The 12,247-nt window shown below is 53.2% G+C and overlaps 4 protein-coding genes across 5 annotated transcripts; 1 reads left to right on the plus strand and 3 right to left on the minus strand.

Annotated features, from left to right (window-relative positions):
- Positions 1-48: 48 nt before the first annotated feature.
- PV07_06481 (uncharacterized protein) lies at positions 49-2,243 on the minus strand. Its single transcript, XM_016393462.1, has 4 exons — positions 1,573-2,243; positions 1,341-1,508; positions 896-1,292; positions 49-843 (listed from the first exon to the last, which is right to left on the minus strand). The coding sequence occupies exons 1-4, from the start codon at positions 1,697-1,699 to the stop codon at positions 300-302; spliced, it is 1,236 nt and encodes a 411-aa protein (XP_016246881.1). The 5' UTR covers positions 1,700-2,243; the 3' UTR covers positions 49-299.
- A 380-nt stretch (positions 2,244-2,623) lies between these two features.
- On the minus strand, positions 2,624-4,135 carry PV07_06482 (60S ribosomal protein L2-B). The gene is made up of 4 exons (XM_016393463.1): positions 4,014-4,135; positions 3,708-3,914; positions 3,345-3,629; positions 2,624-3,287 (listed from the first exon to the last, which is right to left on the minus strand). The coding sequence occupies exons 1-4, from the start codon at positions 4,060-4,062 to the stop codon at positions 3,064-3,066; spliced, it is 765 nt and encodes a 254-aa protein (XP_016246882.1). The 5' UTR covers positions 4,063-4,135; the 3' UTR covers positions 2,624-3,063.
- A 1,561-nt stretch (positions 4,136-5,696) lies between these two features.
- Positions 5,697-8,262, plus strand: PV07_06483. 2 transcript variants are annotated; one of them, XM_016393464.1, is made up of 4 exons: positions 5,697-6,137; positions 6,220-6,349; positions 6,401-6,772; positions 6,821-8,262. In XM_016393464.1, exons 1-4 carry the CDS (start codon positions 5,767-5,769, stop codon positions 7,748-7,750), a joined length of 1,803 nt encoding a protein of 600 aa, XP_016246883.1. In that variant the 5' UTR covers positions 5,697-5,766; the 3' UTR covers positions 7,751-8,262. The 2 variants fall into 2 exon arrangements, with proteins under 2 accessions (XP_016246883.1, XP_016246884.1); XM_016393465.1 differs by having other exon boundaries at positions 5,697-6,349.
- PV07_06484 (uncharacterized protein) lies at positions 8,128-11,986 on the minus strand. The gene has a single exon (XM_016393466.1). It carries the CDS (start codon positions 11,432-11,434, stop codon positions 8,651-8,653), a length of 2,784 nt encoding a protein of 927 aa, XP_016246885.1. The 5' UTR covers positions 11,435-11,986; the 3' UTR covers positions 8,128-8,650.
- Positions 11,987-12,247: the final 261 nt, after the last annotated feature.

Consider the following 12,247-nt stretch of genomic DNA (forward strand, 5'->3'; position numbering starts at 1 on the left):
CTCAAAATATACTTTCTTGTCGACCGGGCGGAGATATCTTCAGCAGGTCTACGAAGTACAAGCATACAGTTTCGGAATATTTGCGCGGAGTACGGTCCCGAAGCAAATGGCCAAAGATTGATATGCTTGCAAATTCAATCAGTTTATACGTCATACAACGCCGCTGTGATGCATTCTCAGCTGGGCCTGGCTCTAGTAGTCACTCTCTGGGCAAGGAAACCTGTCTCGCCCCCGGATCCAGCGCCTGACGCCGTCTATCAATCCAAACAGCCTTCGTAATCCCCTGCGTACACGATACTTTATGTGAGAACAGTTCTCTTTGCTGGTACAGGAGGAGGGGGTGGCTTCTTTGAACGTGACGGTGGGGGTGGAGGCGGAACAGCACTCTTCTTGCCGCTCAGAAGATTCACTGATTCGCTGCCATGGGAAGTTGCTGGGGATACAGATTGATCCCCGTAGCCGCGGTCGGAGCCACTGTTTGTGTACGAGCCCGATTCATCGGCAAAGACATCCTGTTCATCTACGCTTCGCAGCTGCGATCGCGCCGTTCGAATCATCAGAGAATCGCTGGGAATGCGTGCAATCCCAGGCCGGGTGGCGGGGGACAGATCCCGAACTGCATGGGAGTCGTTGAACGTGGTAGCTCTGGCATAATTCGGGCGGGCTGGCGAATATTCAAGAGTAGGCTGGTCAGCAAAACGGCCGCCCCGATTCGACTTGATAGTCGGGCGCACTTCGATCACTGCTGGCTCCTCCGCCGGCTCACTTGTCTGAGTGTATGACCGAACGGTGTTTGATCTTGATCGAGGATTGGGACGGCCACTACGACCTGACAGCTGGGCTCTGCGCAGTATGTGTTAGATGGGATCTCGCCTTGAGGGGAGCAAATGCCTACCTGGCAGGCCACTGGCTCTTAAGTTGGAGGAGTGCTTCTCTGCATTGGTCATGGTATGCTAGTTCAGCGTCAAGGAATGCTGCAAGATCGGCCACGCTCTCGGGGTCGGAGTCGCGAATTTCCTCCATTCTTCGCTGAACATCGTCGGCCGACTCCTCGTATTTGGCCTTCTGAGTCCGCAGCTCCTCCTCGACGCGGAAATCCTCTTTCTTGGCCTTCTGCATCTTGGCTAGAGAAGTATCATAAGCCAGTCGGCGCGTCTCAAGTCGTTTGCGAGCGGCCTGGTATTCCTTCAGTTGGACCAGAGACCTCTCGAGAGACTCTAGCCAGGAAGTGGTGGCATTTGTGATGTAGGTTTCCTGTGTGCGTGCCATCCGTTCCTGGGTTCGACCAAACACTTTGAAGGGTTAGCACGCGATTTTCCTTGTGCAGAGGGCATACCCACTATTGAGACATTGACCATATTCTGAATCTGTCTCAAAGTCTTCACCATGAGAGATCATGGTCCCGCCCATGTAAGCGATCGGAAGGGTTTTCTCCTTGCCCTCCACCTCGGACCGTTTGGAGATGGCTTTGATATAGGCATTCATAGATCGCTGCATTTTTTCGAGACCTGCACAGTGTAGCGATCAGCGCCTGTTCTGCCTGCGATCGTTCAGCACGAGGGTGATACGCACCCTCCTGGCGGAGGCCCATCTCCACCTCCAGAGCCTTGAAATCGTCGGATACATTGGTCTTGACTTCACCCCCCATGCGCTCTCCTGCCCATTGCTTGAAACGATCGAGTTTCTTGTTGACATTCATGACTGAGGACGGTCGATGACAATGCCCGTTGGCGGGTGTGGGAGAGAGCGAGAGGAGATTATAAGAGAGTGCTGATGTTGGGATCGATAAGGGAAGGTGCTATGTTACGCTGTCTGCGGCGATGGTGAGCAACGGAGGGATCGGATCGGACAGCGTAGTGATTCTAGTCTCGCAATTGGAATGCTGATCAAGGGCTGCGGGAAGATGAGCAAGGGATAGAAGCAAAGTCCGGCGAGCAGCGTGAATGAGGTCAGAATATAGAGGGAGAATAAACGATTGTCTGCGCTGACGGCGTGGAACAAGAACTGGATCAGGAATCAGGCCTAACGAGGCGGCCCTGGGGACGATGGATGCTGGATGATGAATTAAATCCCTGCTGTCCGTCGCGGAGGTCTCGTCTCGGTGCCAATTAATGTTGCAGCGACGCGCAAACATGCGTTCAGTCTGATTGAGTTTCGGAACCCCTTCAGACTTCGAGGTCCACGAGGTCCACTGCGAGAGTTGATGGACGCCAGAGAAGCCAGAGGCCCAGAGCAGCCCAGAGCCACTGGTTGCCAACAGCGGCCCCTGACTTCAAACTCTTCTGCGGGGGATTCGCCAGCAGCTCCAGCGGTGCCTGAGGGTGCCCAGTGACAGCTCGTGTCCCTCTGAAACAATGCGCCACCAACTGAAATTCATCGCTTGGCTTATCTACGAGTAGCTACAAGTCCGTGTCCGCTCTGCTGCCAAAATGGCGCAGGGACAAAAAGAAGCCATGGTCGACTTTGACTGGGCACAATTGTGGCATAATTTTCCTGGCCTCTACCACTACGATACTTACCGCCAGTACCGAGCGCTCGTATGTCCCCGGCCGTTTCTCGTCGCCGAACCCCGTAAGCATTATTACCATGCATATGGCCGCCATGTAAGCATGGACGTCTGAGTTGCATATGGGTGTTCTCGTGACACCTTTTCTTTTGGGAAGAAAAGGGGGGATTTCCAACATTGACACGCCACAAGATTCGCGGTCTACGGCTGAGGACTTCTACAACAAAGAAAAAAAGGGGGTGATCGACTTTGTCATATAATCGGTTTCGGTCACTGTGAGGTTCTGGAGATGACGGCAATCTCCCTTGCTCGCGCCCTGCAGAATCTTCTCATCGTCTCAATCCGATCTTCATTGCGGAAATGGCGACCGCAACCCCAGGCTATCTAGCTTCAACTAGCACCTGTTCAATGACAATGCATCTATTAGCATTTTTCCGGACGTCGGAGCTTTGAACCCTTTTCCACTTCCGTGTTGTGTGCTGGTGTCGCAAATGCCGTAAAAGAGCCGTAACACAGTCCACGCCGTTTTCTGGAAGTCCCCCGTACAAACATCACATCTACTCCTTGGTCTTCTGGGTACCACGTAGCAAACCAGTCCTCCGGGCAGCAATAAGACCGGCTTTTTGACCTTGGGCCGCGTACCGCGAAATGGTCGAGGCCTTGCCGATGTGCTGATGGTTACCACCACCGTGGGGATGGTCAACGGGGTTCATGGCAACACCACGAGTCTTGGGCCAGGAGTTGCGCTTGACGGCGAACTTGTGCTTTGCGCGGGAAGCCTCTGTACCCTCTTGTTAGCTCCTTCCGACTGTCAGATAGGCAATGGCCATGCACATACTGAGCATAGGCTTGTCGGTACGTCCGCCACCAGCGACGATACCGATCATGCCTCGAGCAGAACTGAGAACAACTTTCTTTGCACCACTGGGGAGCTTGACCCTGGTCTTGCCCTCATCTGGGTTGTGTCCAATCACAGTCACATAGTTGCCCGAAGTTCGTCCCAAAGCGCCTCGGTCACCGGTCTTCTCTTCCACGTTCGAAACCACTGTTCCTTCGGGGACTGCGCCCAAGGGGAGGATGTTGCCAATGTTCAATGCTGCATTCTTGCCGGCGTAGATGAATTCTGATGTCCCCAAGCAGTCAGCCGTTGCATCAATTTATGAGTCCTAAGACGAAGAATAACGCCGCAGCGAACACCTACGGCCAGTAAAAAGTCCCTCGTTGGCAATGAAGGTTTCGGTCTTGAGGCCATATTTGTAGGGCGAGCGGAACTGGACACGCGCGAGCGGTGCACCTCGACCTGGATCATGGATGATTTCAGACACTACGCCGCGAATGTATCCATGACGCTCCGAATAATCGAGCTGTCGAAACTTGGCAGCTCCTTTTCTCAACCTGGTATGACTGGCTGTTGCGAGGCGTCAGTACAGGGACAAAAACCAATTGTGCAGAGTTTGTGAGCGCAAAGCAGAGATTCCGGCTGCGGTGTAGACGAGGAGGTACTGACTGAAGATGGATCCGCGCCCTTTGCGCTGGTTCCGAATGACTCTACCCATGATGGCGTAGAGATTGGAGGTAGTTGTCGACCGAACGTGGTTGTTGAAAGTTCGAGGTGAAGGTGGACGTGCGCAGGTTTCGTTTGTGTGCGCCTCAGCAAAAATCTTGGCACGGCGTGAGTAGTGGTACGGCGACGCAAAGAATCACAGTGACGCAGGTATGCCTCTAGTACTATTATGGACTAGCAAGACATCAGACAGTATCTGGGAGCTGCACGTGATGACTTGGCTCCCGCCCAGCCCGCCTCACATCCATCTTCGAGTCTGAAGTCCAGTCCGCAACCGCCAACTTCAAATTCATCTCACCTCTACCTTGTTCGACGGATTTCCTCCATCTACACAGACAGCATCCGAATTAGTGGACTCTACAAATGTCCCTTACGCTTTACGCATTTCCGTCTCGTTTTCTTCTGCACTCTCGAAAATGTTCAGATACGACAGTCCGTCGATAAGATGAAGTTTTCAGGTCTTTCTCATCAAGCGGAGCAGCTTGTTATATCCTGATGTTACTCTGCTCGGCATGGCGGCACATGTCTAACAGAAGAGTTGTGGCTTGTGGTAAGTTCTTCCAAGCTTAGAGTATTGGCGGAGCAGGCTCCTATTCTGCCACGCATTGGCCGACAGGTGCGGCGGCCCCAACATCGGCGAGCTGATCAACATCACGGTTGGACCAAAGTGTCTGTCATATGCACACAGAATATTTGTGAGGACTTAATCCCTCCATATGCTAGGTCAATCAAAACCAGCAGCGTCGACACCGCTTTGCAAAGAGACTCTCAAACATACTGATCTTCGAGCCGGCTACACGCAATGGCCCTCAGACCCTCTGCCGGTGAGGACCGGCTCTGAAGCACACGGTTAGGTTCAGCTACATGTGCCAGCCCAATCGCAAGTCTACAGGATTCTACCAGCGACGAGATGTGTCAATCTTGCACGTCACAGCTTTCTGCTCACTGTCGGCATTTTCGGATTCCAGACCATCTCAACTTGGCAGACACAACACCATCTTCACCTGGGTCGTTCCGCAGCAGAGTCAAGACACAAAATTTGGGCGCGTTGTTGGGATAACAATTGGTCTCCCGGAGAACCCCGCGTCATCTCGGAGAATGCTTAGCCTCAGCCAGACTTTGGGGGAAGGGCAGGCATTCCGCAGCAGCGTCTAGAGGATTGAAACAGACGTACAAACGTCGACCGGCGAGCATACCAACGGCTCAGAGCGCTGTCAAGAATGTGCAAAGCGGAATGCATGGGAAAATACGGGCCCTCTATCCGCGACTGCGCCAACGCAATTCCAAGTTCGAAAGAGGCTGATTCGGACGCTTGGCATGCTGGCGTCCCCTAAATCACGGCCGCTCATGGTGGGCAGCCTCCAACACCCAAACAACGAAAGCTGTCCAGCAGAAGGCAGGTGACTGAGGGCCAGATGGTGCTTCGGACTCAGGGGAGGATTTAACATGGGATTCGTCGCTCTGAAGGATGTGAAAGGGACATCGTTGTCTGCCAGCGTCGGAATACAGATGGAAATGCAATCATTGGCCGAGCAGCGCGTAACTTGCCCTCAACGCGCCAAGTGAATCCATCAGACCGCTTCCTGATTTTGTAGTTTCCCTTGACTTCCTCCCTGTGCTCCTGCTGCGACATACTCGTCATCCTACGCCGTAACTGTCGTCTTCTCTTGCGTCCTCATTGCCTCTCCATCTAACCATGGCCGACTCGGACTCTTCTTCGTTGTCTTCTGCACCATCCTCCGACGACGAGGAAATGGCACAGAAAATGGCGTTGAAGCCTACGGGATTGGATCGATATTTCAAGCCGGCGCCCAAGCCTGAAGCCACCCCCGAACCTCCTAAACGCGCACCCTCACCACCCCACGAATATACCTTGGCCGACAACCCGACGATTGCCTTCATTGTTATGTTCAGAAGCCGATTCAGCGACGTGTTTCCCAAGTCTCTACCGAATTACGGACCGCAAGACATTGAAAGAGGGGTGGCGGGAGAACTTCCTGACGAGCATGTGGAGAGACTGCTGTGTGCGCTTTTGGGTCTCGTCTTGAACAGAAAGAAGGATGTCGAGTTAGTTTCCGCGCATTGGACGACTCGCTGCCCAACAGCGAGCTCCTCGGACATCACACGTTGTATTTCTAACCCTGGGTAGACGCGGACACTATGGCCGGGCACTTGAAGATGCGCTCTCTGCGAACCACAGCCAATGGCCAGCTGAGTGGAAGGGAGTCAGCCCTCTTCATGGAGGGAAAAATTTCAACAACATGAGCCCGGAGGAGAGGGTACGCATATGCCTTTGCCGGCTCTTTTGTGCATAGCTAACCAAGGTTTAGCTGAGCCTGTTAAAAGCTCTTGTTCTCTGGTCTCTTAATTCCTCTGAAGCCATTCAAGCCCTCATCAAAGAGTCTTACAAGCAGACGCGTCGGGACGACGACCGAAACCAGCCACGCAGCGTTCAACCTTGGTTCTCAGACCAATATCGCCGAAAGTATTGGCTCATCGAAGGACAGGACGACTCGCATTTTCGAATTTACAGAGAAAATGATGGCAAGACTGCAAAGACAAACACATGGTTCAGCGTCGCTGGTTCCATTCCAGATGTCATGGCACTGGCAGACAAGTTCGCCGACGAACATAGTTCCAATTCAAAAGTGATTAGCGACAAGTTACGGGGAGCCATTCCCAGGTTCGAGGCTGGTGAAGAGGTAGGCAACCTCCCGCATATATTTGATATATGCTAATAAGTGCACTAGAAGCGCAGACGTCGCGACTACCGCCTTGCCCGAAAGGCCGCATTCGCTCGACCGGAACCCGGATTCTCATTGTACGAGGGACGAACACGTGGAAAGAGAATGAGATATACGTATTCAGACGACGAGTATGGGTCGGACGGACTCTCCAGCAAACGATCCACGCGCAATTCCGGCATATCTACCCCTCTAGAGACAGGGCCGACCGTTACCGCCAGCGGCAGGCAGGTCAAGTCGAGGGTGGGTGGTTTGTACGGTGAGAGCATGTTGATCGACCAGCGCAAGGAGCTGGAAAGAGTGGCGGGTGAAGGCAGCTTTACGGAGACAAGCGAGGACATGCCCGCCACCATGCCCACTTCGCGTGCTGTAAGAACATCGAGGTCAGGAAGACAAGTCAAACCGACCAGACAGGGTTATGCCGATCAAATGGACTCAGAGGAGAGCGAAGAAGCTCAATCGTCAGGTAAAGAATGGAGTGGAAACGAAGATGAGCCAGACGAGTCAGAGCCGGACTTTGACGGAGAGGACGAAGGCGACGACGACGATGAGGACATGAGTGACGAGGGCCTCGAACCTGACGAGGTGGAGGAGGATGAAAATACTCAAGAAAGCTTGGTTGTGCAACTACGGTATCGGAAAGACGCTGAGAAGCCTGCCTCCACGCCGATGGCACAAGTTCCACCTCCTCAGTCTCCCCTTACATTGAATGGAGCATCAGCAGCTGTCAATGGTTTGCAGCAAGTGCAGGCTCCACCGAGGCCGATACAACCCCTAGGAGACATGACGGATACGAGTAATGATGCCCCACGAAACAATGTGACAGCTGCAGGCCCGCAACATCTGCAGAACGGTGTGAAGATGACGGACCACCACGACGCTCCTCGACCGCTTCCGACGGTCCACATCCCAATCCAGCCCATGGACATAGCTTAGCGAGTACGAAGTCACCCCTGGCTACAAATGACGAGGGAAGGTGGCCCGTTTCGGAGAATGCTAGGGACAAGAATATAGCAGAGGTCGGGCTCCTTCGAAACCCTAACGAACAGGCTGTGCGAGGAGAGTCTGGTGTACAAATTGTGCGAGTTCTCTCATTGTTAGAGCAGGCCAGATGTGGCCAGGAGGAAGAATCTGCAAAACCTAGGAGCATTGCCATGGCATGACTTTGGAACATATCTGCTTTCCTCGCTCGCTCTCCCTGAGGCTGATCCGGGAGAAGTGCTTCTTTTCTCTCTTCACCTTCTCTTTCTCCCTCAGGAACTTCCTGGTACGAAGCATTTGGTTGGCTGGACGTCCAAATGTTCCTTGATCATTATTCATTGTCGTTTCTATCTCTCGAATAGGTGGCACCCGATCTTAGTCACGGAGTATTCTACTTCTACCATAGAAAGAGAATCTGGCGCTGCTAGAGTCTGATCTACACAGAGGGAGGGAGAAAGCCAACAAACACGAGATCAACAGGACATCCATGTATTCCATTCCACATGGCTGCGGTGATTCTGTAGTCTCTATCTGACACACCGTCACCGGTCCAATCAACACCTTCCGCTGGGGTATGTTCCTTCATCAATGCACCGGTGATATACACAAACACAACATCGTCCCAGGCTGATCCCACGTAGATAACACATGGAAGAACGAAGGAAAACTCTACCCTCCGACTATTGCAACAAGCTCTGCAGGGATGGTAACCACCCGATATGGCCGATCTGTTTCTCTGGAGCGCGGTTTCTTCCCATCTCAGGCCGTCATGTTGTTCAGCAAGATGCTCCTGACACTGATCAAGTGCTTACATTGTACACATGGATCCACGCATACCAATTCTCAATATCTCCCTTATGCTGTAGGCAACAAAAACCTCTCGCGCAACAATTCATCCGCGCCGGGCCTCTTCTCGTGATCAACCTCAAAGGTCTTCCCCATAAACCGCTTCGCATCCTCGCTCGCATGTTCGGGGATAGTCGGTTTCTCGTTATTGCTTCCCACGGCGAACAGAGTTTGGAGCGTTGTCATTGACGGGAACGGACGTGATCCTGTGAACATCTCAACCACAAGACACCCGACAGACCAGATGTCTGACTTGATCGACTGTCCAGACTGACGAACGACTTCGGGAGCCATCCAGAAGACGCTTCCTTGAAGAGATGTGCGCGTGCCAGGCGCAGAATTCATGCCATTGAAGTTGGTCTTCTTGGAGACACCGAAGTCGGAGATTTTCACGGCTCCGCGGTTGTCGACCAGTATGTTGGCGCCCTTGATGTCTCGATGAATAATGTTGCGAGCGTGCAAATAGGATAAGCCCTCGAGAATTTGTCTGGTGAAGTTCCGGACCAGGGGCTCCTGGAAGGTGTTGTACTGTTTGAGCATGCCGGCGATGGAGCCTCCAGCAACGTATTCGAGGAAAATGTTGAGATGCTCTTCGTCCGACGAGGTACCCAAGTATTGCACGATATGCGGGTGGCGCAGGCCCTGCAAGAGTGTGATCTCTTGCTTCAACGCTGCAATCATGGCCGTCTTCTTCTTGTCACCTTCCGTGCCTTTTGCCACGTTGGGCAACTCGACCTGCTTGACTGCCATCAATTCACCGGTCACGGCGTGAAGGGCGAGGTAGACACTGCCGAACGAGCCTTCGCCGATCAAGTCACCCTTCATCCAGTTGTTCTTGTCGAAGCTGTTGCCTTGAAGGAATGAGTTCAGCTCCTGATCTTCTTCCTCGCCATCCTCAGCCACGATTACCGACAGTCGTTCATTCATGGTGTCGGTATTCAAGGTAACCCCGGGGCTCTCGTCAAAGTAACTTGCCCTGGCTGCTTCGCTCTGGGCAGCAGTGTCGGAACCGCTGTCAAACGAGACGTATGACTTTCGGTTCGGCTCGATAGGGGACTCTTCCTGTAATGGGTGCAGTGTTGAAGATGCGATTGAATCTCGGAACGAGTGATTCATAAGATTGAACCTATTCGATACTACTGAAAGTGGTCGTGCTGTAGGAGCACGAGAGCTCATACCGCTCTGATACAGCCAGGAGTCGGCAATGCTGGGGATGCTTGGTACGGGAGGAGCATCCTTGAGACTGGAAGCCATGCTCACGTTACTCATTACGCTGAGGCGACTTTGTGCGCGACTCATACGTTGTGAGCGCCGGACTGACAATCTCATGGTCTTTTCGATATCCTCGCGCTGATGAGCAGGGAAATAAGAGGTCAGCTCCTGCACAATCATTTCGCTGGGAGGCCGTGCCCCAAAGAACGTGCGGAGCTTCGTGCTCTGGTTACTGGGAACTCGGAGGTGTTGTTGAGCTTCCTGCCGATCATATTCATCCGCAGTAGCAATAATGTTTCGATTTCGATCTGTAGTCGTAACCGGTGAGATGGGTACTTGAATATTGTGCCAGGACTCGCCCGTGAGTTTCTGAAGCTTGATTTGGTTGCGCATGTTGTTCGTGCTCAGTGCATTGCTGTGCAGAACTTGTGATTCATCAGCCGCAATTTTGGCAGCCTTGTGGAGTTCGTCCACGTCGGGAGGCCCGTCGTTGATCTTTCTCAGGATCAACCTATTTCTCTCGGATCGGGTCGACTCATTACAAATTCTCATGAGTTCGCTGTCGCTTACTCGACGACAATTTGCCGGATCTGGGTCCAGGCCGTTCAGCACGTAGAAACAATAGTTGCGAAAATGGGTTTCTGGAAGATGTAGTTTTTTCAGCACCGTCGACGTGACATCGTCAGCGGTGCGACAAAACTTGATGTTCACAACCTTCGTTTGACCGCCGTTGTGGATGATTTTAATGACCGGCGATCCCGACGGCAGTCCACCAGGGGTCAGACCATCAATGCTCGAATTCTGTCGGAGGTGGGCTGCTCTCGTGGTTTGGGTTGCGAGTTGCGGAGTTTCAGGGCGTCTGCCGGACGTGGAATTAGCTGACCCTGGTTGGCTAAAGTATCCGCCAGCAGAGGTGTTTCTTCCAGCGTCCATCGGACTCTGCGCGTAACGATGGGATCTCAAACCTGCGCTGTGTACATCTGCCAGAGGTGAACTTGGTCTCGATCCGACTTTGAATCCTGTGCTGGCCGAGTTGAAATTCTGCAGAACGGAGGAATCGAGCTGGCGGGAGAAGCGCTTGCCGCTTCCATTGTGTGATCTGGAGCCATGAGTCCGAGGAGAGTCCGAGGACGAAGGGGTCCCAGCGATGCCATCCAAGATAGCAAGGCTATCCCGATTCCTCCTGGAACGTAATAGGGATGACTTGTTTCGAAGCTGTTTGATTGCAACATTGATTCGGACACGATCACCAATTTTCTTGATGCCCATTTCTGATAGAATCTTTTGATCACATTCCAGCAGACTCTCCCCGGTGAAGTTGTTCGCCTTGAAGAGAGATTCATATTGTCCGCAGCGGATCGAGTGCAGCCACTCTCCAACCTTTTTCTCGTCCCATGCCCGTATCGAGTCCAGTCCGTCATAGACATCGGAGAACTCAGAGTCCGTTGGTGAGGTAAAGAGGCCGTCTTGGAGAGCCATCGAGGTCATTTGCGTTCTGGTCGAGGACTCGGAGAAGTTGCGGACGGGCAGCTGCTGGATATTGCCAGCATTGGCAGTATATGGTGGCTTGGAGGCGAGCATATTCGTGTCAACTCCTCTAACCCAGTTTTGTGACAACGAGGAGGTAGGGAGGCGTGCTCCTTCTCTTAACTGATGGCCGGCATAGGAGCAGAAATGGCAGTAGTTCGTGGACAGACAAAGAACGGGCGAGGCGTGGACTTAGTTTCAGCCAGGTGGAGGGAAGCAACAAGGAAACAAGGAGCGTTGAGACAACGCGAAGTATACGTGACAGGGTGTTGAATAAAGCACTTGGTGGACGTGTCTGGTGAACCGTAGTCGTTAGTGGCCGTTGGAGCAGTCGGAATAGGAGGGGAACGGCAAGAGGAAGAGACGTTGAGGCTTCGCAGGTGAGTTTGAGATACAGTAGTCGTAGATGGGGAGATGCAAGATGGATGACGAGTCCAGGCGGCTTTCAGACAGGCTTGGTGGTGGCACCGTCGAATCGAGCTTGTTCATGGATCGTGGCTGCAGAACCTGAAACGCACGATCAAAGACCGACGAGAAGCACAAAGAGGCTGAGGGAGTAGTAGAGACAAGAGGCGCTTGTGACAGCAGGATAAAGCCGCCATGGAGAGACAGGGGGGAGGTGTGCAGTTGAGAGCAACGAGTGAGAAGAGGCCCTCACCCGGCTGATCAGGGCGGATCAGGCTCATCGGGGGCATCAGGGGCGCCCAATCACCACCCAGAGGCCTGCCTAGCGACCGCCAGCACCCAAGCCTAGGCGCAACCAGTGGGGAAGCCACTGGCTGGCTAGGCGTCGCTCTTCCCATTTCAAGCTTGGCTTCCTTCGGGCTGAGATCCAACCATCGCGGTCCGCTTCTCTCCCCTGGGCGC

This window comes from Cladophialophora immunda (assembly GCF_000835495.1).
Source record: "Cladophialophora immunda strain CBS 83496 unplaced genomic scaffold supercont1.4, whole genome shotgun sequence".
Lineage (NCBI taxonomy): Eukaryota > Fungi > Ascomycota > Eurotiomycetes > Chaetothyriales > Herpotrichiellaceae > Cladophialophora > Cladophialophora immunda.